We start from the raw sequence: 27899 nt of genomic DNA on the forward strand, positions 1-27899 counted from the left end.
TCAGAGCATCCAGAGCGTCACACAGGGATGTATAGGCAAAGTATCTCTGTGGAAGAGTCTGTTCCTATGCATGAATACGTACAGTACAGTGCTTCCCTGTATGCACCGTGGTGACTTGTGTGAGTGTGAGCATGTATTCCCATTGCCCCACGAGGAACAGCCTGGGGGAAGCTAACACACTGTAACACACTGAGGCAATGATCACTGTTGGGCTCCACTGGGAAATAACATGTAAAGAGAAGAGCTGCCTGTTAGCGCGGGGGCGAGCCCAGGGAAATAACCCAACCACTGCCATCTCTCTGATGTTAATTCTCCACACTGACACGTTCTCATGTACACACACACACACACACACACACACACACACACACACACACACACACACACACACACACACACACACACACACACACACACATCACTTCTTCCTCTGTTTCTTGCTCACATCAGCCCACAACGTACTGTATGGATAATGTTGTACCACACAGACAGAGTGATCCAGTTTTTCCTACTCCTACACACACACACACACACACACACACACACACACACACACACACACACACACACACACACACACACACACACACACACACACACACACACATTGATGTCACATCTTACAGTTCCCCCATGGTACTAAGAGTAGCTCGTATGCAGACACACTAACACATTATTAAACACATTTTTATTTCATTAATTTTCACATGAGGCTTAATAGTAAAGCAAAAGCATCTGTCTGTAGTACAATGGCTTCCAGTGCAACTCATGTAGAGAGGTGGACAATGACTAAGTAGTACAATTACCTGATGTATAAATACCTGAGTGTATTTGTATATGTACTTAATTGAGTGTTGTTGGGTTTGTTTGTTTTTTAGAAACATGTGACTCTACTTCACTCAAACACTGTCCTTTTGACTGCAATACATTTCAGTGAAGAACTTGTTCCTTTGAAGCAGAGCTTTTAGTCAGTTAAATATATTTTGGAAAATGAAATACACCATATGCTGGAGAAAAATCAATCACAACAAACTCCTACACTGCCAGTCATTATGTGCTTGCTGCGTTTTTGAACAGCTCAATTTAAACCTTGCAGTGTCCTAACAGTGGCTGCTTTAGAAAAGTTTTGCCAGAGCAACACGGCCTTGTCTTATTGTTTGACATTTTAGAAAGAGATTCTCTTCATTTTAAATGTTAGTACATCACTACCTAAAGAACATTGCTTAAATGCAACATAATCTATAAAACATATCTCGAGTCAGACTTGACTTGGACTCGTGCTCAAAAGATTTCAGACTCAACTCGGACTCGTGTTTTGGGACTCGTGAAGAATCATTGTTTTCTTGGCTTGTGCCGATCAGCAACCCAATCCTCCATCCTGACAGGTCGACAGACGATGTGGTTTTTCTCTTTTACCTTTATATTTATTGATTTATTTAAAGGTTTAAGGATCAGGGACATTGCACATTAATAAAAACATTTAAACAAATATAAACATGCCAGAATTAGCCGAAAGGCTATTTTGCATCTGTTGTCCCTGGACTGATGTTAAAAGTCACCCTAAAAGAAAATGAAAACACACTGCTACAGCTGAGCAGCACCACATGATCAGTGTTCAGATGGAGGTTAGATCTTCATACACTCAACTCCTTTTATACAGAGAGCAGCCAAACTCCAGGCTAAAGAGAGGAACAGCAGAGCTCCTCTGGCAGCTCCATCAGCTGCAAGTGAGTGACAGGTGACTGTCAACCGGCAGTTTTTTTTGTTAGTTTTTTTCCGTCCAGGTGAGGCGCATGTAGACGTCCGTTTGTTGTCTGACCTTCCTTCACGTGGACTGCTGCATTACTGGCAGACTCTGTAGGCTAAGTAGCCTACTCCTCCTTTTTTTTTGCTGCGAAATATGACTGAAGGCACGTGTGGAAGTCTGCACGTGTCGACACGCCCCCATGAGTTGAGGAGCTAATTCAAAAAAATCACAACCAGTTCTCTTCTCTCAGAAACATGTGGTTCCAGAACGGTTTTGCTACACATAAAGTGATAATAATACAGTAAATGCTTTGAATTTCTTAGATACAGCTGTGCAGTATTCTTAGCAGACTGGATTTCAGCAGATGATAGAAGGCTCATTACAACCAGAAGAGACAGCATACTTATTTTCTAGAGACTTGACTTGGACTTTCAAAAAAAGACTTGTGAACATCTCTGGGATCTATACTTTAACGTGGAGCTGTATAATTTGTCCACCTCTTTTTGTGCAACTCTAATGGACCTGTTGCATAGTCTCTCTACTGGTCACCATTACCTGATGTAATCACTGTAGCAACTTATGAAACAGACAGAGCTCCCACTGTACTGATAGAACAATCAAAAGATGAAATAAAACAATTGCACACAATCACCTCGGGGTTAAGTTATACGAGTTCATCAAAACTTGTTTTATGTAACCAGTACAATTAACATCTACCAGACGAAACAACAGTGAGAGGGGTTGAATATAACAGCCTCTGCAGTTGTGGAGCTGACCCAGATTGTAGAACTTCTCAGTCCTCTCTATTGCCTCCTCTGGATTTGTGAGGGTGGTGCTCCAATCAGGATCCTGAGCAACGAGGGGCAGCACCTCAGTAACAGGAAACAAGCTCAAGCAGGGGAATAGACGTTCTACTGAGCACACAACAATATCCTACAGACTACAGCTGCAGCTGTAAGAATGCTGCAAAGAGAGGAAACCAACGTGTGGTTGTTGCCTTTAAGGTCTTCCATCTGGTAAACAAAAGAGCAAGACCTATTTCTGACCTAATGACTGACTTCATTTGGACAATGATATACTCAACAGCCCTTTAACACCTAGGTATCATCACATCAACACATTGGTTACTGAATCTAAATTGTTCATGTTCTGTGTTCCACAATGTGCCAGTGGGTGGGCAGCAGCAGCATCATGTTAATGCTCTCTCACATGGAAATGCTGCGCCTCTGGGCAGATATGCATTTTAACTGCCGCAGATTATGTAAATGATGACAAGATTGAAGAGTTGACTCTGAAATGGAAGATGTCTCATTGAAGGAGCAACTTGGAGAGAGAGCACCAGATACAGAAGTTCATATCAAGGGCCTTTTTTTCTTTCTTTTTTTTAAACCTGAGCACAGCAGGTGGAGGTGTAAAATTCAGGTGTTGAACTTTAAGTCTTATTTTAAACTTGTCCAACACTTTGTTTAATGGTAAATTGTCTGCAAAACTAATGAGATACTAACATGCTAATATGCTAAATGTTATATAGTGACTACTCTTGCCAAACATCAGTGTGTCAACATACAGTAGTGTCTGTCAGACTGTTTCATGGAGGATATTGGAAGAAAAGCACAGGTGAAGCCACTGTAGTAAATGATGGCTCAGTGTCAGAGTCACGGTGTAAACCATGACAGTGAATCAGCCTGTACACTGAAAAAAGTATAACCTTGCTCAAACTAAAAAAAATGATGTCCAGATATCACATCTAAAATATTTGACTTCACAGAATCTAAATTGAGTAACTTCATATGACCTAATTATTTTATGTTGATGTAAACAATAATACTGCACTTGACTCAACCTTAATTTTTTGCCTTGATCCAAATTATTTTCTTCACTTTTAGTTATTGAACCAAACTAATAAATTGAAATTGAACCAACCTAATGTATTCACTTTTAACTGATTTAACTTGAATTGTTTGCATTGACACCAGTTAATTAATTTACATATATCCAAACTATATTTTTTACATTTTATTTGACCCAAAAATAATTTGTTTCCCACCTTATAAACTCTATAAAAAAGACACTTCGCCAACAGATTACATTAAATGTATTTATTAATATTAAACATATTAACCATATGCAACATTAACATTATGCAATCGGCCTTCTTTTTTTTTTTAAACTAAAAGAGGGCAGATATGTGTGTAACCCTGGACTATGACTAAACCTGGATGCTGACTAAAATTATACACTGTATAGCATCCCTAAAGGCACTGCAAGGTGGCAAGGGGAGGAGACGGTGGAGAGAAGAGGAGAAAGGCTGGAGAGGGTGATGTGGAGCCAATTGAAAATTAAATAAAACACAGATGCTTCAACAAAGGGTGATATTGTTGTCATTTCCCTGTAATGCCTGGGATTAAACATCCAGACATAAAGTTACTTATTTTTTATTTGTATGTGAAATCATTACAACTTGTATAGCCATGTAAGAATACAATTTTCAGGTACTCTCTTTTATTTTTCATGCCAATCATTCATTTAAACTAAGACTACCTTTGATTTCTTGGGTTAGTCAGGCCAGGAGAAGATATGGAGAGGGGAACAGAGGAAAGGATGAGAGGCAGGAGAGAGGAGGAGAGAGAGCAGGACAGGGCCATGAGGGCAGGGGAGGATATACTGTTAACACACAGGAATAACAGTGAATTGTTTTTGAGAAAACATGCCGTTTTATCACCCTCTGGCAACTGGAATCTCCCTTTGAACTGGGCAGTCTTTATCAATATTGTATCTGAACTTAGAATCTGCTACAACGTTTTCAGCACAGATCTTTAAGAAATACAAGTCAGATAAAAAAAATAGATTAGCAAATGAACCAGGACAAACACACACGTGGTAATAGGCCTATACACAGGCTCTATACAATCTGAACTGTAATAACCGGTAAATGAAATTACATGAAATATTATTCAAAACACTCACTCAAAGCCCAACAATATAACATAGCCTTAAATGGCTACAGCACCCTTGGCTAGGTGCAACTAAGTGCAACTAAGTGCAGAGGTTCTAAGTGCAGAGGTTCTCCCCCTCATAAAGTGCTGACTTGTGGTTACTACAGGCTACCTCAATATAAATGCAACATCTACTGTGTGTGTAAACACACAAGCATGTGTACGCATGTCACACATACTACTGTGCAGTGTGGAGTTCACCATTCAGTTTGCGAATCTTGGAGCTCATCTTGTTGGAACCAAGCTCCATCAGGATCTTCTGAAGAGCCTCAAAGGTAAACCTGAACCCCTGTGGATATTCCATGTTAAGAGCATAACAGAGTCCAAAGAGCATTACCACTCCAGCTGCCACAGAAGGCAACTCACTGAGAACTTCCACACCATCAATGATGATCCCGATCTCTTTTGGCTGTTGTAGAAGGCTGGAGTTCTCTCTAAAGACGAAGACCGCCATGGTGGTACTCTCCAGCTCGGCTTGATCTTTCTGGGACATCTGAGGTCAAATATAGGACAAAATGTACAAGTGAACAACTGATTATTAATCACCACATCCAATAGCAGGGCTTTCAAGCTTCCCCCAGGATTATTAAAGTTGCATCTCATCACGGAGAGAAAACAGATTTGGACATACCGTGTATTCTTTTATCAGGTCCTCAACACATTCTCCCAGGTATATGATGAGAGATTTGAGGACACACTCCCTTCTGAGATCAGCATCAGCATCCTGCAGGGACAGTGAAAAAGGGTTACTATGCAGTGTGGAGGATAGGCAAGCTTTTGAATTTCCAGCTCTACCACAAACAGTCGGTGCTTGTACGATTGGATCCATAGCACAATTAATTGAAATCAGAGCGTTACAGGATATGTCAGAGACCACTGACAGTCTCTCTTACAAGAGAGATGATTGGATGTCTCTTTGCCAGGTCAGGCCAATCCTGTCTTTTACAGCGCTCTCTCAAGACCTGCCAGTGGTCATTGACATGTTCTCATCCTGGATGTCTCTGCTTTCACTAATTTGTGCTGTGGATGAATGTGGATTTGAGCTGGAATCAAGGTATTGTGCAAGCATCTCGCTGGTTTGTGGAAGAGCTGGTATTTGCACTGGTCACTTCACAAATACAACAATGGCAGTAGCTCCCCACCAAGGGAGAAGGCCACAGCAAGGTGAGGAGAGCAGTTCCTCCAAATCCCCCAAAATGCAACTCTGTGTGCACCAGAGGAAGGGCACCTGCTGCTAGTGTGTAAAGAACATTTGCAAAGCCCACACATCCTTGCTTGACACACACACACTTCATACCAACAGTTTAAAAAGATACAGCATTTTTCAAATGACTATAACCATAATCACTGAAATAAAAATGGAAAAGGATACCTATCCCCATCAGACAAGGGTTAAAATGCTAACTGTTGTTAGTGGTTCATTATATACATCATACCTGATCAAGAAACTCCAGGATCATGGCAGTTTTTGCTTTGGTTGCCCCTCCTCTCTTTTTGATGATCTTCAGTAGCTGCGTGGAGTACTTGTCCAGCTGGGCCATAAATCTCGACAGCAGGGGAACTGCAGTAACCCGCAGAAACTCTGCATTGATCTGTACATGAGGAAGCAGTGCACAATATATATATTTTAATAATTTATAGACAAACTTCGCACAAGCATTCATTTCCCACCTCCAAAGTATGAGTTTTATGTAGTCTCTCCTTTACTAAATTGTCAATTATCAAAATGTATAATTCTTCATACACAAATACCCCTCAATGATCATTTAGGTCCCACTAGAATGTATGGTCTATAACAATCATGTAACAATTGTTCCCCATTTGGTTGTGTTTTGGTTATGATTTGTTATGATTTGTTGTTGTTCATTGTTACTTCTGTCAAAATTTAGTTAGTTTCATTTATTGTCCACGGTAGGGGTGTAACGGTATATGTATTCGTCCCGTGCCGTCACGGTACGGGGGTCACGGTTCGGTGCACACAGTCACACGACGAATACGTCTGAATGAATATTAAAAAAAAAAAAAAAAAAAAAAAAAAAGTCGAGTCCTCACTCGAATCCAGGTGGCGGTAATGAGCCTCGAAGCTGCCTGCAGCCGTCATAGCAGACGAAGAAGAGAAGTGATGAGAGAGTGAAGTTAGAGGAGGAGAGCTGTCTGCTTCATTCATGTCACTGTGGCTTCTCAATGAAACAAGCGGCGGCGGCGGCGGCTCGCGACCATAATACATCCATGCTCGCGACTGGTCGACCGGACAAAGTCCGTCGGCGATGTTTCATGGATGCGCGCTGCGTCGCTAGAAACGCATCAAACACGTAGCGCATGTTCAACCCGATATGTCAATCACTGGTGCAAGTAAAAAGACTAGTTGTGTGCAACAACTTATCCCGCAGCTTTTAAGCCTCTTGACATGAACACAGACAGGTGAGGAGAAAAGGAGACTGCACACTATATATAATCAGACACATTTTGTCTGATGAAGGGCTGACGCCCGAAACGTGTGAGTGACATTAAACTGTCACGGGAGCTTTTAACTAGTGTGCGGTCTCCTTTTTTCCTTACCTGTGTCTTTCTTGGTGGTCCAGCACTGAGTCTTCAGTTTTTTGGGGGATGTGCGTGTAGCTGCCTAATATGTTTTATGAACACAGGCAGGACCAGAAACATCACCAAAGTAACTGCTAGTCTAATTTAACTGTGTAAACCAACATTGATGTCAGTTTATTGTTTTGTTTTTTTAATAATAATTTAATAATTCGAATAATAGTTGCCAGTTGTCAAGTGCACGTTTTTTTCCTCTAGAATTAATGAATGGCATTATAACACTCCTAATGCACTTGTTTTATTTTGTATTCTTTTTTCTTTTAACTTTTATAACACAAGACAGATTTTAGTTTTACATTCAATTAGTGTCTGTTGTACCGAAACCGTACCGAACCGTGACCCCTGAACCGAGGTACGTACCGAACCGTGACTTTTGTGTACCGTTACACCCCTAGTCCACGGTGTGGAAATTTGTTTTTGGTCTCATAAAAACAACAAGCAGGACAACAACAACAACAACAACACTTACACACTTAGTAATTTCAAACTAAATATAATTTTTGATGAAAAAGCAATACTATTACTAGTCTTCACAAAGCCCTGTGGATGTATTATTTCTGAAAAAATGTTTGTTATAATTAGTATGAAAGAGGTTAAGAAAGGTATACCTCTTCCACCTGAAATAGAGCTGGCCATCTTTCCATGAGGTTCTCGATGGAAGGGTTCTGATCTACAACCTCTTGCCTCCTAAACTCGAAGGTCCTGGCCATCTTCTCCCGTATGGTTTTGTCATTGTTTCTCTTCTTTACTTCAGTCAGAAGCAATGTTCTTTCTTGTTCCAGGCTTTCTGGAGTCTCAATGCTGGGCTGAGGATAATAATTGGCCTCACCTCTTCTTGCCTTTTTGTTGTTCTTTGCTGGGCGGGGAAGGGGATCTTCTCGTGACTTGGATTTGAGTGTGTTCACCATGAGCTCAGATGCAAGTCCATGTGACTTCAACTGAGTGCGATAATTGCACATCTTATTCTTGAGTCTCATTTTCCATCCATAGCTCTCATTGAAGGAGTCTGGTTGCCTAAGGCAGGGATGCTTCCTTGTGAGAGCCTCTGCGACATCACTCAGGTCTGCATCATTGGGGTACGCCTTGTAGGAGAAAATCTTCTCTGCCAATCTTTCCAGAATGTCTGACAGCATTTTAGACGTAGGGGTCAGTCTAGTTTGGTTCTGTGTGTATTCAGCATTCCCTTTCTCGAGTTGACCTTCTGTTTCAAAGGAGAAGGTTGGGATGTTGAACTCTTTCGGCCAGGGCTTTGTTCGGAGTCTTTCAGAAGAGCTGCTGCTGAGTATGATTGTGTCATCTGAATCAGTGTGTGTCGATAAGAAGCTTGAATCAGTGAGTGCCGATACGGAGCATGAATCTAGGTCACTCAAATCAGTTGGGGCACTGTCTATGAATTCAAGAATGAGATCAGTATCAGGAACAGTCGGTATGACCTTGATGGTGGTAAGATCCTTGATCGAGGAAGTTGAGCTTAAGTTAACAAATGCTCCTCCAAAGTCAATATCTTTGTATTGCAGCCTGATGCCTCCAGTAAGTTTGTGTGCTTCTTTGACCTGTTCAATGAGCTCTTCAACAGTGTCTGGCACCAGTGGTAGATCCATCCTCTCTGAGCTGTCGTCACTCAACAAGATGAGGAGTCGTATGGGATTTGCCATATTGACGGATCAAGGGTCCAGGAAGCTGCTTCAATACCAACTAAAATAACAAAGGACAGGGACACACAAAAGACATGGCATCAGCTCCCACTGCAGGTTTCTACAGATGAATAAAAACATTTGTTCTCAACGGTAGCCTATCTGATCTATCGGGTAATGTTTCAACTAATATTATAGATAATACCACAATACAACATAAGTTGATTTTACCCCCAAATTGTGGACAGGCTCCTCTAGGAAGCCCACACAACAATCATGGTTAGAGTTTGAGTAGGCTTCACCAGGTGAGGGGGGTCAGGTTGAGGACTGTTATTACCTGGATGTGTTGAAGAAGTTGAATGTAAATGGTGATGCCCAGGCAACCGATGAAGTGCAGGCTGGCGTCAAAAAACGTCCTGGATGTCTTTACACTGGGGAAGAGACATGAGAGACAACAGGACTCAGTCAGATACAGACACATATGATGAAGAATACTGAACCTCAGCAGGAGGAAGATTCCGGAGACGGACGAGTGAGCGAGAGAGAGACCCAGGTTAGGAGTTGGGGTCACAACTCATTCTTACCTGGGCGTGTTGAAAAAGGTGTTGGTGTAGATTTTGATGCCCTGACGGCGTGTGTAGTGCAGGAGACTGGAGTCAAACCACGTCCTGGGTGTCTGGAGAAAAAAAGCAGGAGAGACAAAGGGGGAGAGGGAAAGCATTAATTTACATTCAAAACAACCTTGTGTGGGCATAAAGATGACAGGTTAGAGTTGTAATAATGTTTCAGTGTCCCTTTAACTTAGTCCACCATTACAACAGGACTCAGAGACAGATACATGTGATGCAGAATACTGAACCCCAGCAGCAGAGAAATGAGGATTCCTAGAGCGGGAAAGAGGGAGAACCAGGTTGGGGTCAAGGTCAGAACCGTCATTCTTACCTGGGTGTGTTGAGAGGGGTTGACAGATTGTGAGCAAACAGATGTAGTGCAGTAAGCTTGTGTAAAAACACGTCCTGGATGGGTGTGGAGAACAGGAGAGGGGGAAGCAAAGCATTATTTCACATTCACAATCACATTGTGTGAGCATAAAGATGACAGGTTAGAATTGTAATAAGTGCAGTGTCAAATTACCCCAGTGGCAATTAAGTGCCCATTTAACATTTCTAGTAGAATGAATTATATGCAAATATGATGTTTTGATGAAAATGCAGACCTTAAACTTGAATATGTCTCTTCAGGGTAATCAAACGCAATCCTCCCACAGTGTAATCCACCAGCGGATATGGATCCGTCAGTTCATCTGGCGCCACGAGTATTATGTCTTTGGTGGGGCTCACTTTAAGTTCAAAGGCCCTGAAGTGTTCCCAGTGCCATGCACTCAGCTTCCGAACAATGAAAAAAAGATTGTCCTTCAGAACCAACATGTGGATGATTTCAGTGAATTCAGGGATCCCTGCCAAAGATCCATATGCAAGGATCATTCCAGTTCTGTAATTGAATCCATCGTAAGTGACATTCTTTGCCAGACACACATTGTCCACAGCTGGGTGTTTCAGCCGGATAGCTTTTGCGATCTCCTCTTTCAACACATCAAGAGAAAGAGTTGAAACATTTGACACTTCCAGAAGAGGTTTTTGAGGGTACATAAATACCTGCTGTGCCATGTGAAATTGGTGTCGCTCGGCCAAAGACAACAACACATTCTTGAAAGATCTTATATATCGAGCAACTCTTTTAAAAAAACTGTGTTTGGCTTCAAATCTTAAAGTCCAAAGACAAACTAATGGTCCAAATTGATGAATTAGTTGGGGGTAATGTTCCAAATAATGGTGCTTAGGCAGCAGGTTGTAGTCTGGGAAAACCTCTTTAAGTTGTACTCTGTGCTCTGATATCTTGAAATTCAAATATGCAATCGATTCCTCTGTATGAACAGGTGAGACAATAAGGTCCACAATATCCTTTAGATCAGTCAATATTTTCCATGCAGGTTCTTCAACAGGCACCTTCTGGCCAACAAGGAAGGGGAAAAACCTTAACAAGCTCCAGTTTTCGTGCGAATTCCCCCCTATCGTCTTTCGTGTTGCAAAGTTCAATGGCACTGGATGGGGACAATTAACTTTGTCAGTCCACTTAAAGGGGAAATGTAGTATAGACTCGTTTAAATATGCAAGTGTAAAGTATTTCTTAGATGTGAAGATGGACAGACACAAAGCTATCTCTGCAGGAACAATCCCTTCAAATAAATCGTGGACCAGATCCGGGGGGAAACCGGTAGTGACTTTGAAATGACTGAGTTTCTCAGAGAGAACACATCTCCTCTTAACACCACAGAAATTGTTCAGAGATTGTTCTTCGATGGTTTTGAGATGGTCCGAGTGAAGGTCTTCTGTTCTTGATGTAAAAGATCCACTGTCTACTTGCTTAGTTTGAATTTCTGATTTGGAAGCGGTACAAAATCGGCATATGTGACCACTTGAAAAACTCTCAATAAATCCAGCGATGCCGTGGGCTCCAAGATTGTCTGCTATGACACACTGTACTGTTCCCTTAACACATTTCCCTAACTTTGACAAAAACACACCGTGTTGTTCCAAGGAAATTAAATCACAAATGAGAGGCTCGAGTACTGCTTCATAGCCATACAACTTCAAATCATCACTTCTGACTAGAAGAGCCAAGTGTATCGATGACAGTGAAGATTGACAACCGGGGGACAGATTACCTAAAGTCCAATAGAGGGCACAGATCTTATGTTTTCTTCGTGATGTCCCAATGGGGTTGCATATTTCAAAATCATCAATATAAAGGTTAAGTGAAATTGCACAGTCTTTAGACAAAAATGTGTTGTTTCTGAAAAATTCACCATCAAAGGGACAACTGTAAACTGCTTTATCACTGTCGGGTGACTGATATTTCCCTTTCAAATTGGCAGTCTTTTTTAAGATAGAATCTAAATTTAGAATCTGCTGCAGTGTTTTCAGCACAGATACATACTGTAATGATTTTTTGTTCCTTTTATCAAGAATATATTCCACTGGTGACACTACACCAAATTCTCTTTTATAATATGACTTGCGCTTCCAAGATGTAGACAATGGGCCTTGTTTCACTATTGCTTTTTGAATTGGATGGGAAGAACAAAGAACTGTAGCTAGCTCTTCAACAACAGATGCTTCCACATGACAATCGTTATCTCCCAAAACCTGATTAATTGTTTTTAGACTATGTGGCACAGAGACAGTTCCAATAAGATGTTGTAGCTCCTCAAGCAATTCGTTGACAGCTGTACTGGAGACTAAGTATGTATGTTCCAATTTAAGTAAAAGTGAAGCTAATTTCAGTTCAAATTCCTTTTCAAAATCCCTAGACTCTTCAGTGGTTGGCTCACCCAGCTGTACTTCTTCATTCAGGTCAGAGTTCAATGATTCAGAAGGATTGGAACTGAGTGATGATGTGACAATTATTCCACTTTTTAAGTCATCAACGGTGCATGTCTGATGTTTTCTCCATTTATGGGTCCTGAAACTGCTGTATATGTTTGTTTTGTATGAACAACCATCAAACATACAAGAGACTTGTTCATTTTTTTTCAAATGTTGATTGATATGAAGGAAAAAATCATACTCCGTGGAAAGCTGATTGTTGTCACAAATGTAGCACTTGAATGAAGAGACCTTTTGTGTGAACTCCTGAGAAGGATGATTCCTAGTAAGATGTTTTTGTAGACCATTCCATGTCTTAGACGAACAGGGACAATTTTCGTGGATGCATGGGTAAGGACGGCGCCTACCGTGAAACCGATGGTCAATGCGATAGTGTTTTAGTAGCTCAGATCGTGCTGAAAATGACAGGCTGCAGTCTTTGCATTTCCACATCCGATAACTGAGAAAACAAAAGAAGAAATGGTGAATTCCCGAGCTGGCGCAATCAACAGAGCTAAAAATATATATTTTTAAAATACAGTAATCCATTTACTACTATGAAAATGTATAGATGAGGGTCTAATATTCAGGGTGATTTGTGAAATGGTTAAAAAGGCGATGTGCAGTGTAGGTGCAACATGTTACCTGCTCAGGTTGGATGGAGATATAGGCTACAGCCAGGGAGCTGAAGAGAGCAGCCTTGTGTTTCTGAAAGCATACAAGATAAAATAAACAATTACTACTCTCTGAAGACCACATAATACAGAACCAAGAGGTAAACCTTTATGGGTGGAGAGAGCCAGCGTTTTCTCACCAGCAACAGAGCTCAGCCTCAGAGTAATAGCCACACTAGCTGGATGTTAGCAAGTGCTAGCACGTCTCTCTTTCTCTCTCTTGCAGCACCACAAAGGAAAAAAATGCAGTCTGGGTGAAGCGCTGGAGCCGCGAACGGACGATATCTAACGTTAACTAAAGCCTGGAATGTAGTTAACAAGTATGAGAGCCGTTGTAGTGTGCTAGCTCGATGCTAACTTCGACTAGCGTTAGCGGTTAGCATCCGACGCTAACACCCCCATCCCAGCTCAGCACAACGGCTCTCCTGCTCGGTAACTTAGACCAAAACACTGGAGGCTGCCGTTGTTATCGGCCCACGTCTCCAGTGCTTCACTCGAACTGTATTTCCTTACCTTTACAGACCTGACAACTGTTGCTGGAGCCCGAGAGGACGGGCCCAGTCTGCAATATCTGTTTAGCCTGGAATGTAGCCTTTTGGCTAACGTTAGCTTACATTACCGACACTTGTAAAGAGTTAGAAAATATATTTATTATTATTCACGGTCATAGCTGCTACTGCCAACTAGCTAGCCAGCTAACGTTACTGCCAGCTAACGTTACAATCATGCCAGGTAACTTATCGCCCCATATAAGTACTTAAATTGGGCCATTCTTTGCAATTTTAACAACACGAAACACTAAAACATTAATTAATGGCAAAGTCTTTGCTACTTACGTTTATTTTTCGACGAAATCCACCCAGGACGTAAAGGATATCACGATGTCCAGCGTCTGGTCAGCATGCCGAGAGGGAGCTACCGGACTTAACATGTGCGCTGACTGAGCAGTGTGCAGTGCGCATGCGCAGTTCATTTGACTCAACCTAAAAATATTACCTGCAGGTCATGAAGAAAAAAAATAAATTGAGAGAAATCAAAAACTTTGTTTTGGGTCCTTTGGACGTATATTTAGTTCAGTATAAATCAAACTTGATGTATCTAAATGCAAAAAGAATGAGTTTTACAATCAAATCAATAATTTTATACTGTTTTAAATGGCAGTTATTAGTTTGAATGAACAACTGCATGTTACACTTTTTTCAGTGTACACTACCAGGGCGGTTTTCCATCAAAGTGACGAAACAAAGCCAAGCTCACCTGAGAAGGAGAGGGTTAACAAAGAATTAACAAACACTGCTGATGTAAAGGAGTCTCCAAGGGGACAAATTATGGAAATATCACTTTTTGAAGGTTCTATATTTGGGTGTTTGTCTTGTCTTCCGGACCCCAGAATGTGAGAATTAAAGGGACAACAAGGAGTTTCTATTTGGTTATAAAAAAGTCTCACGTTAATGTGGATGAATCTACGTTACCCACACTAACGGGCCCATTTTCGATAAATATATAGTTTTGTCTCTATCATTATTTTGTTATTATTAGTGGTGGTGGAAATGCTGGTCGAGCCGACCAGCGTTTCCTTACTTTCGGTTTCGTGGCGAGTCATGAGAATAACGCCGCCGAATCTCCGTTTATGGTCGGAACTACGACGGTATGTGATCGTCTTCCAACCTCTGACTTTAATTCTTGATGAATGAAAACATGAGTCTGTCTTGCGCCGGTCAAAGAATTTCACGGTGCGGAGGCTCATAAATGTAGTGTGAAAACACTTCACTTTTCCAAAACTCCTTGTTGTCCCCTAAAAAAATCTATAATTTGCAGGTTCCCAGGTCGAAATCTATGTGGTTTTACAAGCTGTTCCCATGCTCAGTTGTCCCATGCCATTGACGAGTAAACTCGTCACAGCCTGCCGAACGTTCAGAGCAGCTCTGCTGTCCCTCTCTCTTCAGCCTCGTGTTTGGCTGCACTTGTACAAAAAAAATCACAAGCACTTTCAAACTGTGAAAGCGTGTGTTTTATTGTTTTTTCTGTGGCCAACACACCGTGGAGCGGTGCTCTGATCAGCGCGGCACAGAAAAGAGAAACAAACTATGCAGGATATTTACCTTAAGTTTAATTTTAACCGTCGTTAAACAGCTTCGGACTAATTGTGATGTTAGATAAATGACTTGTAGCTTGTAACTTACAGAGAGAGTGGAGGCTCCTTCCACACCGCTGCTGGAAACCAAACCTGCTGATCAGAGCGGGCGGAGCCGCGGGGTCACAGCTCATGTCTCTGTTGCACCCGAGTCCGCGACACAAGCGCCCCGTCATATTTAATGACTTATTTTACTCTTAAACCATGTAATAATAATAATAGGCCTGTATAATAATACTTATATGGAGTTTATTGGTTGTTATGAAAAAATAAACCCGTGGTATATTTCTCCATGACAACCTCTGCCCTCTACATGATCCCTTATAATAAATCGATAAAACATTTCCGTGATCGATAAAATTCTTAACGATCAATAATCGATCATCGATTAATCATGCCCATCCCTAGTTCGACGTGAGAAAAAGGTAAACAAATAGCCAAAAACATGTGGTCCGGAGTGGATGTGCTGAGGAATTAGTGTGGTCGCGAAAGAGTTAGACATAGTAGAGGGGGCGGGGAGGGGTGTTTGCATTTTGCAAACATTATGCATTTAAAGGAACAGGCACTGAAAGCAGCCGTTCTGAATCAGGCCTATTTTGAGGAGATGAAAGGAGCTGTGATGTTTGATCCTCGGGGTATTTTGACCTGAAGCATGTCACAGAGATGTACCTGGGAAAAGTGCCATAATATGTCTCCTTTAATGGTCACTGTCTGACCTGAAAAATCATCAAAATGTTATGAAATGAGCCGAATGATAAGTGTTGCAGGGAGAATTGAGACGGGTGATGTCATGACGTAGGCTTTGCTCTACTGTGCATCTCCAGCCCTTGGAAAAGTAAACTAGTTCTTGATGTGCTATTTTCTAGTAACAGTAACTTTACATTTTTTATACTGTTCAGCTTTTTACAATTTTACAAAGTAAACATGAGTAATGTGAACAGGGGTGTAGCACCAAATTCTGGGCCCTGTACACTCTCAATGTCAGTGGGCCCCTATCCATGCCCGCGAGGCACGTGAGAGAAAAAAAAAAGGGGGGGGGGGGGGGGGTGTATTTATACAATCTACTACAATCAACTACAATCAGTATTCATCATGCTCAATAAGTTGCAGAGGCAAAAATGTTTTAAGCCATTTTTCAGCCAGATTGAGAAGAATAGCTAATTGTTTTTCTATGTTCTCACCACCCAGACCTATCTCTTTCTCTCTCTATCTATCTATCTGTGGCAAAAATCAGAATCACAATCATTTTTGATTGATAGTGAGATCACAGTTATTTAACATGATCATTCATTGGCTTTGGTAACATCATGAATTTATTGAACATTGACAATATCTTTTAAGCACAGCACTGCACCGCAATGCTAAGGCTTTTTACCAGACAAAAATAATAAATTGCGTTATTGCTCAATTAATATATTACTAGTGTGCACTTGAGCCTACAGTGATATTGGTATGTTATTTACATGTTGATATATGCAGCAGCAATATTGCTAGATGGATCATTCATTAAATCTCAGCACGGAGTTTCACTTTCAGCTCTGCTGTGTTAGTAGACAAAATGCTATAGCACACACACTGAACCAAAAGGCTAACTTACTTTAAACTTCAGGTAAACAACTCATATTTAGACAGCAATTCTACCAGTCAGCACCACTCTCTCTCTTTCTCTCTCTCCACCTCGCGAACCAATATACCAACGTAAGGGGGGGTCGGAGGGGGGAGCTCGCCTTTGAATACTTGAACAACGATCTCACCTGGTCTTTGCTCATCTCTAATCTCATCTTCAGAAGAGCTGCCAGGACTGACCACTGCTGCTTCTGCTGCTCCAGCTGCTGCGGCTGCGCCACTCTCTGTTTCTGAAACTGGTTAATATTGACAACTAACGTTAGCTGGCCTGTACTTGTCTTTATACTTACAGCCGCAAGCAGCCTGGTTGGCAGCTAGCTAAGCTAAAGACTTCACGTGAGCATACAAATATAAGCAGCAGCTGTCTGGAGTGGACTATGTTAACTTTAATTGGACTTTGCATGACAAGCTAACTTGGTTCACCTTTGGGAAAGAAAGCAGTCAGCAGCTGCCTCCCCTCGTTCTGCCGTCTTTCTTTTTGTTTCCTCTCTTTCTTTTTCTGATAGCCCGATTTATGTTTTTTGGGCAGCATGATGTCCTGCACACAGGTCTCTGATCTGGGCGCACTGTCTGACCTTACACTTGTTGCCGGTCGCTGTTGGGTGGACTAAACCATTTTGCATCTCCAAGAGGGGGGCCCCAGAATGTCTAATATGTTGGGAGAACTGTGACATTAAGTTCATTCTCTCATTTGATGTTATCAATATATTTGAAATAAATTATGACACCAATTAATTGGAGGGCCCAATTCATTCGAAATAAAAACATTACAAAAAAAAAAAAAAATCAGGATTTTCATGGGCCCCTCTCTCTACTCGGGCCCTGGGTAGTCAGGTCCACTTTTCCCCCCACTACCACGCCCATGAATGTGAACTCTGAAATGAACCTGACAGAATGGTGTGTTCAGAGTCCATTTCTACCTATTGGCCATTCTTTGACACACAGACTTCACAGTAGACTTCAGTGGACTGCAGTCCCCTTGATTGTAATTAATTACACCAGTGGTTTTCCTACAGCTCTGCTCTGTGGTTTGTGTGAACATACAGTAATTTAATCAGGACTAAATTTTGTGGTTGTCGGATAATGTTTTCATCCAAAACACATTAAGTGGGATTCTAAGTATTCACAGGAGCAGGACAGCATACACAGAGGTGACTCATAATTAGGACTGCATATGTAATCAAAATGTTATTGTAATCAAGTCTGATTCCACATTTGACAGGAGCTGTGTTGTTGTTGTTGTTGATGATGATGATTTTGTTTGATAAAATCCATAAATGAAGCATAGTGCTTTTACAGAGTGCTGCAAATCAAATTCTCCAAGCTTGTTAGGTTGCATCATCAATTTTGTTAGTGAAATTGAAATGCAGAAATGACTACTGAAAATAGGACTCACCACAATATCTGCCAGAATAAAGTAATAACCTTTTTATAACTCCAAAAACTGGTCATTTCATTAAGGAGCAATATTCATTGATGTGTTTAAACAGTTTTTGGACAACAATGGAGCTTTATGGTGCAGAGGAATGCGACACTATTTCACAATCAGATTATTTAACTGATGATTTTGGTACTTTTATCTAGATGGTAGGTCAAGCATATCACCAAAGGCTGTGTCCTTTTGCTGTGTCATGGTGGTTTATTTTCTGCCAATCAACATAAAGTAAAGATAATCGGATAACATCATTGTCTACAGCTCAGGTTGATGCATTCTGTGACACACAGGACTTTTGCAATAACGGTATTTTATTTTTCATTATGTGTAATTTCATTCTACATTATCCCGCTATTTTATTCATAATATTCATCACTTGTTCTCTCTCTCTCTCAGATTACAGCTTTTGATGAGCTCCAGGCTGACTTCAAGGTGCCAATCGATCAGGGCAATCCACTCCATGCGGTAGGTTTCCTTTTTCCTGCTCACTGATACGATTCTACCGGTACACATACATTCTACACATTTTAGTTTCTTTTCAATTAATGTTTTTGTGTTGATGGAAACTGTAGAAAACAGACAGAACAGAAAAAAACAACAGAAAGAAAAAATCAAACAGATATTTCTCATTCTTTGCCTGTGTCTTTCCAAGTCTACATTCCTGCATCTTCACTTTTTCCCTCCATCTCTATTAATTTTAAATCAGGCAGCTGGCAACGTAGTTTTTTGTAAGCCCTACTTACTTCCTGGCTGGCAAGAATACTATTGTAAGACTCCGGGGCAAAGCATCCAGTGTGAATGAATCATCATTTACAAATAACCCTGAAATTCAAAAAGAAATAAAATAAATGTGAAAAGCCACTAACAGCAGTAAACATATAGTAGAATTTACAGTTGGTCCGATCTTACACACTGTGATTTTTGCCAGTGCCAATGCAGACTCTTTCTAACCTAAATCATTCCAGACCTTAGACCTCCTGCCAGGCTTTTGTGTAGCCTGAGCCATGTTCAGGATAAACGGCCCCAGAGAGTCTTGACTTGAGACATATTATTTTTGGGTGCAAAAAATGTGAACATTTCTAGACTTGACCTTGTTATTCAGTCCCCATGCACCTGTTTCACTCCTGGACATGGTGTTGAACATGGAGCTGGCAGATTTCTCTTTTACCTACAAACAAAAATTGCTTACAGTGAGCTTACAGCATCGCCTCAGCCAATGTGCTATATACTGATGATGTCTGATGTGGGTGTATTTCTGTGACAGAATATTTGGTCACCATATCGCGAAGGACAACACACACCAGACAAACATGTCAAAACACGTAACACCTCATCCTGTTGCTTATCTTTGTATGAAGACATATCGGCTGCCTCTCGACCATAGACTATGAAGCTTGGCGTCGCCTCATTGATGATTTCTGAAGAGTGATCTTGAAGCTCAGGCCTAGTCCACACAAACATGGCTATTTTTGAAACTGAACTTTTACTTTTACTGCAAGGAGAGGAGACAGAGGTACATGCTGGTTTGTGGCAAGCATTAGCTCATCCACCTCGTCAGTCAATGTGGTCATACCCCAGTTAAACAGAACTTAAAATCTAAGGGTCATAAAAATTCACCCCCTTACATTTGTCATGAAGGAGGAAAAAACTGTAAGCATATGTAAAGTTAGACATTTTAACCTGGGAGACATGGGGACGGACTCAAGTGTCCATTGGACAAACTGCATTTCTCGACACTTGAATGTTCAGCTGAGTTTGATGCTTGAAGCAGCACTTTTATCCATTTGATTTGCTCCCTGCACTGGCACATCTAGGCCACTGTAACGGATGTGCACTCACTCCACCCATAAAAGACGTGCTAACCAACCGAACCCCACCTAGGGCAGGCCGTGAGAAACACAACGCAGAGGGCCAGATATGACATCGGCTACACCACCATACCCTCTGTTGTCTGATCCCTCTTGTGTGTTTTCTGCGCACAATTCAACACATGTCACTTCACTTAAATCCATAGATGATGCCCAGTGTCTTACTGTGAGATCTCAGACCATGACAACCAAAGATTTCATCATATTTTACTAAAGATACATGTTTTTCATCAGTTACCACTGAAAAACTGCACAGTATCACCTTGACATACACCAGTAGTCTAATGTAAGGTTTAAAGTCTTTTGCAATACTGTATAACCCATCTTCTATTTAAATAGGAACGCTCATTCATTTCAGCTGCATGTTATTCATTCAGATGTTATGTTTCAACAATAGTCTAGTCACAGGTTAATACACAGGATTATACATACATCTGCAAGTCTGATAAACAAATCGGATGCGAAGTGAATATCAAATAAACACAGCGGATTAAACAGTGTTTTGGCAGATCTGCACTGATCCGTTCAATGTATAAATATATTAGTGAGAGAAAAGGGGTTTTACCTCATCCTCATCTCTTTCTGTTACCTTTTTGGAAAAAAAATAAAAAATAAACAAGAAAAAAACAAATATGTTTCATTCCACAGCAGCCGTCAGGGGAGGCTGTGTGGAAGAGATGTACATTAGTGTTGGCTAACATAGGAGATCTGCCACAAGTGAAGTTGTTTTAGGATGAATTCCAGCTCTCTAAATCCTTTTCCCTCGAGTCATTTGGGCTTTTACTAACACAGTTGGCTCTTAATAATACATAGTGCTACAGCACAGTTAGTCTGGAGGTGACTTTGACTTAAGAGCTCTGGACTGTGGAGCTTCTCTGGAGTATTGACTTCTATAGTTCCTTGGGGATGTGTGGAAGAGAGAGAGGGAGAGAGAGAGAGAGAGAGAGAGAGAGAGAGAGAGAGAGAGAGAGAGAGAGAGAGAGAGAGAGGGAGAAAAAAGTTGGAGAAGGGAAAAGAGTGACGAAAAAATTGCAAACTGGGTGAAAGAGAGGAGCTGGAGATGGAGACGGACGCAAAGAGGGAGATGGATGGATGAGGATTTCTTAAGAGGCAAACTGAAAAGAATTCCTCAGCTTGAAAGGCATTTTTCAAGAGTCTGAAAAACAGTGCATTAGACCAGATTTCCCCACTCATTTCCACTTTCATATTTTGTCATATTTGCATATCATTATGCAGCGCAGAATGTATCAAAGAATCCGGCAGGGGAACGGGTACAAAAGTTCGATCCAATTTTCTCTTCCTTTTTCTTTCTTCTCTCACTCTCTTGTATTTTCTAAACCCATCCTTCCCCTTTGCCTCCTGCTTTTTGTATGAAATGAATTACTTCCACCCATTTCCACGTGAATATGTGGCTCTGAAATGCACGATTGCTCTTTCAAACATCCTTTAAATCTATTGTTAAAGCTGCAGATACCCTTAAAGATACTGTGTTCCCACTGGCACCAGAAAACCATGGAAACTTTGTGGATTTCCGAAAAAAAAAAAAATCAAGTGATTTTCTCATCTGCTCCTTTTGGATCTACAGTGATTTACATGTAAGAAAGTCATAAAAATTGTAGTTTAAGCAAAAGACGTATACATATAAGAGATACAACCTATAGATGCAACACTACAGTATTAGTCAAATTCTGTATGAGAAAATTTCTACTCCATGTCCCTTCCATTATCCTCATTTCATGTACACATAAATTAGTTAATCATATTTGGGTTCAATAGACTTATGTGGCTGCTCTCTGAGGTTCTGCTCAGGGCTGGGGGCTTTTATTTTAGCTAATTAATTAGAGTTTTGCTTGATTGGGACTTCAGAGATTAATTTGTAGGCTGTTTTTAGTGTGTGTTCGTGTGTGCATGTGCCTGTGCCTGTGCCTGTGCCTGTGCCTGTGCGTGTGTACCTGTGCTTCTATTTTTGTGAAGACATTTTGGTCAGTCCGCACAAATTCAAGGCACTTTTCAAGGTATAAGACTAGAAACCAAACATGCAAATGCAAGTGAAGTAAGCTGTTTCATTTATTCCTATACTGCCTTGCAATTACAAATACAGGTTTATGTAATCAAACAAAGATCTGCCAAAGAGTTATTAGATTTGGATGAGTCAGGATGAATTTCACTGAGGCTTTTACTTTGAGAATCTGACATATTATGTCAAGCCTCTCGTGTGTGTGCTGTTGCGTTTTGGGGCTTTATTTAAAAAAGAGAGGCAGATTGTTGAGACTGAGGGTGAGCACACAAGCTGTTGATGGTCTTGGTGTTTGTGTCCATCAATGTGCGTGTGTTGGGCAGCCTAATTGAAAAAATGATAGATCATTGAAGTTAATGGTTAATGAGCTCAGTTAATATTAAAGTCTCAGCATTTCACAATATACCATGATTGACTGGACCATCTGTGGACCAACTACATCATGTGTAGTGATCAATAAAGTTTCAGTGGTGCCTGGCTCAGTGGTGGTCTTTTCAAATAGAGATGCTGCAGTATAATGAAATACACTTAATTGATTTATCAACAAAGCAAACAAATGCCAACAGATATATTGGGCACTTAAACACAACATTATTGCAACACAAATCTATAAATTCTGAAACAGGGATATTAAATAGGTACATCTATTATTGGATAGCTGGAACCCTTGATGGACTAATTTTCAAAGGGGTCCATATATGGACAGTAGACCCTCATTTCAGAAGGTCTGCAAGACACCACAGCCTTAAAGCAGAAGTAAGTGATCCGGTCGTTCTGGCTAACTTCCTGTCAGCCGATGGAGTTAGCAGTCCCCGCCCTCGTCATGGATCTATTGGTCCTCGTCCCTACGTCACCACATTCACGCGCATCCCTTGGCTGCACGCACAGCCCTTCATGTCGTTCTCTCTCCTCATTGGATAAAGGTTGTAGGATACAAGGAAAGTTTTCTCCTCGGCTTACAGCAGAGCAGAGTGACTGACAGACCCGTGTTTCAGACCAAACACTCTATAGAAGTGATTGCTGTCGGAAGATACAACTATTTAAGACTTATATTAACACAAACATTCCTCTTACTTCTGCTTTAATGGACTTTGATTTATAATTCCGTCTGTTTGATGTTTTGTCATTGGTCACTGTGATATTCTTGTTTTGATCTACTGCTATTTGTTATGTGAGTAAAGTTTTTGAAGGTATAATATGTAGGAATTCCCCCCATCTCGTGGTGCGGTTGCATATCTGAACGTATTCTTGATGTTGCATTCAGGTGAAATGGGGCAGACGTCAGACAGACAACAGCTGCATGTAACAGGATAAACAACATCTATGTAAACAAGTGGTCCACCAGCACGAGGCAAAACAATACAGGCGTGACAATATGTTGTCATGGTGATGTGGTATTGTTTTACTGTCTTTCTCTGGTGGAGTAAAATGACATCCGGTTGGTTTGCTGACGGCCGTCTGCCGTCTGCACCTGAATGCAACACCAGTGCCTCCGTCCTTCCTCACACTACACAGTGGTGACAGTTTTAACAGGCCGAGCCCACAGCTCCGCTCAGTTTCCGTGGTTACCTACGGTCACACTGCCACTCAACGTAAAAAATGACGATGCAACATGGCCGCCTCGGTTCGGTGCATCACCCACTTATGTATTTGTAACGACTTGTAACAACTCATTCTAAGGTACCAGAAAGCTTTCATTTGAATGTGGGTGTGATTCCACTTCAGTGAAATACGTATTAATGAAAGCAAGATTTGATTTTTGTTAATAAAAAGCCAAATAAGTTACATACTGGGACTTTAATGGTTTCAAATTAGAAGCCCTGAGTGGTTTCTTTCCCTTTTGTGGTAATTGTGTCTTTCAAGTGACTTGCATCATGTTTAAGAGTAAAGTTTAAACACCTCACATTTTCATGCTCCTTCTCTCTTTAACCCGGTTCATCCTGAGTGAGCAGCCATAGTTCACAGCACACACACACACACACACACACACACACACACTAGAAATGATACATATGATCTGTCTCTCACTAACTCTTGCATAATATCTCCAACCCAGCTCTCCTCTCCTCTCTTTCTGTCTTTGTCTTTCTTCTTTCTTCCAGGCAGTCTAATTAGCAGTTTCTGTCACCCTGGTCCCTTTGCACATACACATACACACGTGCGCGTGCACACGCACACACACACACACACACACACACACACACACACACACACACACACACACACACACACACACACTTGTTTCATTGTCCCTGTGTGATACAAGCATAGACATAGAGCATTCCCTAGCCCCTCAGAGGACCAGTGTTCCCAACAAGGTTTCCTTTAAAGGCTTAAACTAGTTGCAACCTTGCAGTAAACATCAGGTAAAACTTGATTAATTCAGTGTCCCTCTGTCTCTGTTAATCCTTCCTGTCTCCATAGACTTTGCCTGGCTTGGGCATTTGGGGCTGTGGGATCATTTTCTCTCTTCTTTGTTTCCTATCTACATGTAAATGTATGTATATGTAATTTCTTTCTTCAGTGAATTAAGTGTTGTACTTAATCTTCAATGAACGGGGCCACACCAATCAGAGATGGTTAACAAGAACATTTGGGAAATACCCATATAGTCATATTGGCTAACAGTATCTGTCAGTTCCTCACTAGATGGGGTTTGGATGCAAACACCAGCTCAGTGTGAGGAGAAGATGGATAGATGGACACCTTCCTCGACTGGTTGAGCCAAAAGGGAATCGTTGTTTATACTGTTGGATTCTGGGAATTTTCAGTGAGACTAATGGATCTTATAGTGAGAGGACAAAGAGGAAAAGCACAAACTTCGAGAGAGAGTTAATCACATTCAATAGTAGTGATATAGGGAGAAAGATAAGAAAAGCCGCCCCAGCAGCCTTGGCTTATAGCACCAAAGTAAAGGATGGTTCAGTTCACCTTCCGATTAGGGAAGGACCCGCTCTACCTCCTGAATGAATAGATGCTAAATGGGACTGGAGCAGGGAAAGTATGCAATTGGTGAATAATCCAAAATGATGTGACCTTCACATAAAGCAGCTGGTAAAGGACGGAGAGGCCATTTGTAATTTACCTCTTATATGTGAAGAACAAGATGATTCAGCACAGTGGTTTGTGAAGGTGAGGAGGCAGCAGTGGTTTTGTGCTGTAAATACCTTTGTATTGATTCACTCATTTACTCCATCTATCCTCCCATTCATTTTTAAATTAATGTATATCTATGCATTTCCCATCAAAATTAAACAGCATTCAGCTTCCATTTCTTAATTGCCAGTTATTCTACTGCAACAGCTCCACACAACAGGAGGCATTGCATCAGCCTTTATTACTGAAATAAATTATTACAAAGTCTGGCACTGGTTTTAATGGAAAACTGAACAGACTTGCTGGTGCACAATTAAAATCGTATTATCAACTAAATAAAGGGCCTTGACAAAAAGGTACATCCTACCCCACAAGATGTAATATAACCCACATTGCTTTAGTGAGTTTCAATTATTCACTGGTCTACCACGGCCTTCCTTTGAAGTTCATATGCACTGTTTGGAACAACAAGGCCTGTGTGTGTTGCATTCACAAAGTTACTAAAGAGAACATGCTCAACTCAGAAACAGTTACAGACACACCCTTCACTTGACAGCCATAAGAAAACAAGTAACATTCATCCATCATGGTTTTATCTGTGTACTCTATAGTAGATTGTCCTTTTCTGAAGCTGACAGGATTCCTCTCTTGTTTGTTTTTCCTGTTTTCACTGTATGCCGCAGGCCAAGTCTGTGCAGCAGACTGCTCAACATGTTGACTTGTCTGACTTCACTTGTTTTCTTTTTTTTGCTTCAGTTCCTGAAGCTCATCTACCAGGCTCTTCCTTCTGGCAGCTCTTTGAGTTGCTCTCTTTTTCTTCTCTTGTTGTCAAGGTGCATGTGTCACATACCTTTGCCTTGCAGACATTTGAAGCTCGTCTGCGATGCGGACTTTCTCAAGGCCACCAGCTGCCCTCATGCTAACAAGAGTGACCCACCATGCAGCTAATGAATCATCCCTCAAATTCTCCAGTGATTTGAATATATTTCCTGAGAATAATCACTCCACGATGACTTCTCCATGGGACATGAGACTTTAGATCATATCCCAAAGACCTCTCCAGCCAATATGAAGCAATGTGTCTCACAGGGCAGCACATTAGACCATCACACACACATGGGTTCCATATGAGAAAAAGGCTGCAGTTGGAGTTTTACCTAATGATCTTTTTCACAGATATCCCTCTGTACTGTGTCCATGCGCCTAATTGGAAAGCACATTAACGGTGCATTATTTCTGGAAGTTTAAGCTGGGATGTGCAACAATGCCTTCAGAGTGAGTTGAAACGTGCAGCCTTATGCTCCTCTTGGCTGCTGCCTCCCTCCCAGGAATACTGTCTGGCATCACCATCCCTGCACACAAGACAATCTCAGAACTGTCCTGGTGAAACAAGCCACTGAATGTTATGTCTTCAAGAACCTCTTAAACACTCATCTCTTCTGGGAGCAGCTGACATGCCTAACTAGCACTTTCAGTACTTGTTTACCTCATCTCCTTGCACTTGAACAGATGTAACACTTAGTACTTACACCAAGGTCTCCATGGTTTTCTACTGCCCCGAGGCATCTGGGATTCTGACAAATGAGTAAATGTACATTTAAGATGGCGCACAAACATCAAAAAATGATCCAAGTTCTTCTGAGACATTATTTCCTACTCAGTGGCCCTATTGGGAATTTTATGGTACTACAAACAAGGGCATCATTCAAGTAATGACGTGACAACAGGGAAAGGAGTTGTGGGCAACTCCACTGGTAATACCACAGAACAGTTTATTGGTCAATAGAAGTGATACTTAGTGCAATCAAATCAAATCAGATGTCTGAGTTTAGAAGTCAAGTTCCTCAACTGTCAACAACACAAAGAGACATGTGGACGTGTCCTTTTCTAAGGTGATGAGATAAATATATGTTCTGCAGCTACGGTTTCCTTTAAACATTGTTGTGACTGTGACTTTAAATACAGCTCCAGCTGGACTGTGCTCTCTGTACCCAGGATTTCAGTATGTTGAGGAAATTTTGGGAAGAATAGAATGATGTTTTAAAGTTAGTCAGTCAACACTGTACTTGTGTTCTAATTTTAAATTCTTTTTCTGGTGTCACTCTTGCTTCTTTTTAATGTCCAGCCTTACTAAACAGTTAACATCATTGCACCTCTTCCACACATATCTGTGATTATTATCAGCTGGATTTTTTGTTACTAAAATCTTAAAAACTAAGCACAACCAAACGTTAAGATGGGAGAACAAAAAAAGGATTGTCAGGAGTCCAATGGAGTTCTAGCAACACTCTGACATGGGAAATCAGTCTGTGACAGTGAAATCACTTGAAAAGTTGTCTGGCTGTAATTGTACTGTTTCCCATCCTGCCAAGAGTTGAATGTTACCATGTTGCTCTCTCTCTCTCTCTCTCTCTCTCTCTCTCTCTCTCTCTCTCTCTCTCTCTCTCTCTCTCTCTCTCTCTCTCTCTCTCTCTCTCTCTCTCTCTCTCTCCCTCACCCTCACACACACACACACACACACACACACATACACGCACACATGAAGTAAGGATGCACACTCTTACATATTCACACATTTTCTTATGAGGGGGATAAAGCTATAGCCAGGAGCCATGATAATATCATCCGATTGTGAAATCAGGCTGATAA

General features: G+C 41.1%; 1 protein-coding gene across 2 annotated transcripts in view; it reads left to right on the forward strand.

Moving 5' to 3' along the window:
- Window positions 1-27899, forward strand: part of cnih3 (cornichon family AMPA receptor auxiliary protein 3) — a gene marked incomplete at its 5' end in the record, with an annotated part of 105539 nt that overhangs the window by 19574 nt on the left and 58066 nt on the right. For both annotated transcript variants that reach the window (XM_084001167.1, XM_084001168.1), the window contains one exon: window positions 18666-18734. In XM_084001167.1, coding sequence (XP_083857293.1) covers window positions 18666-18734 — 69 coding nt within the window. The remainder of the gene's footprint in view (window positions 1-18665; window positions 18735-27899) is intronic.

The sequence above is a fragment of the Trachurus trachurus genome (assembly GCF_905171665.1).
Source record: "Trachurus trachurus genome assembly, chromosome: 24".
In the NCBI taxonomy this organism is placed as follows: domain Eukaryota; kingdom Metazoa; phylum Chordata; class Actinopteri; order Carangiformes; family Carangidae; genus Trachurus; species Trachurus trachurus.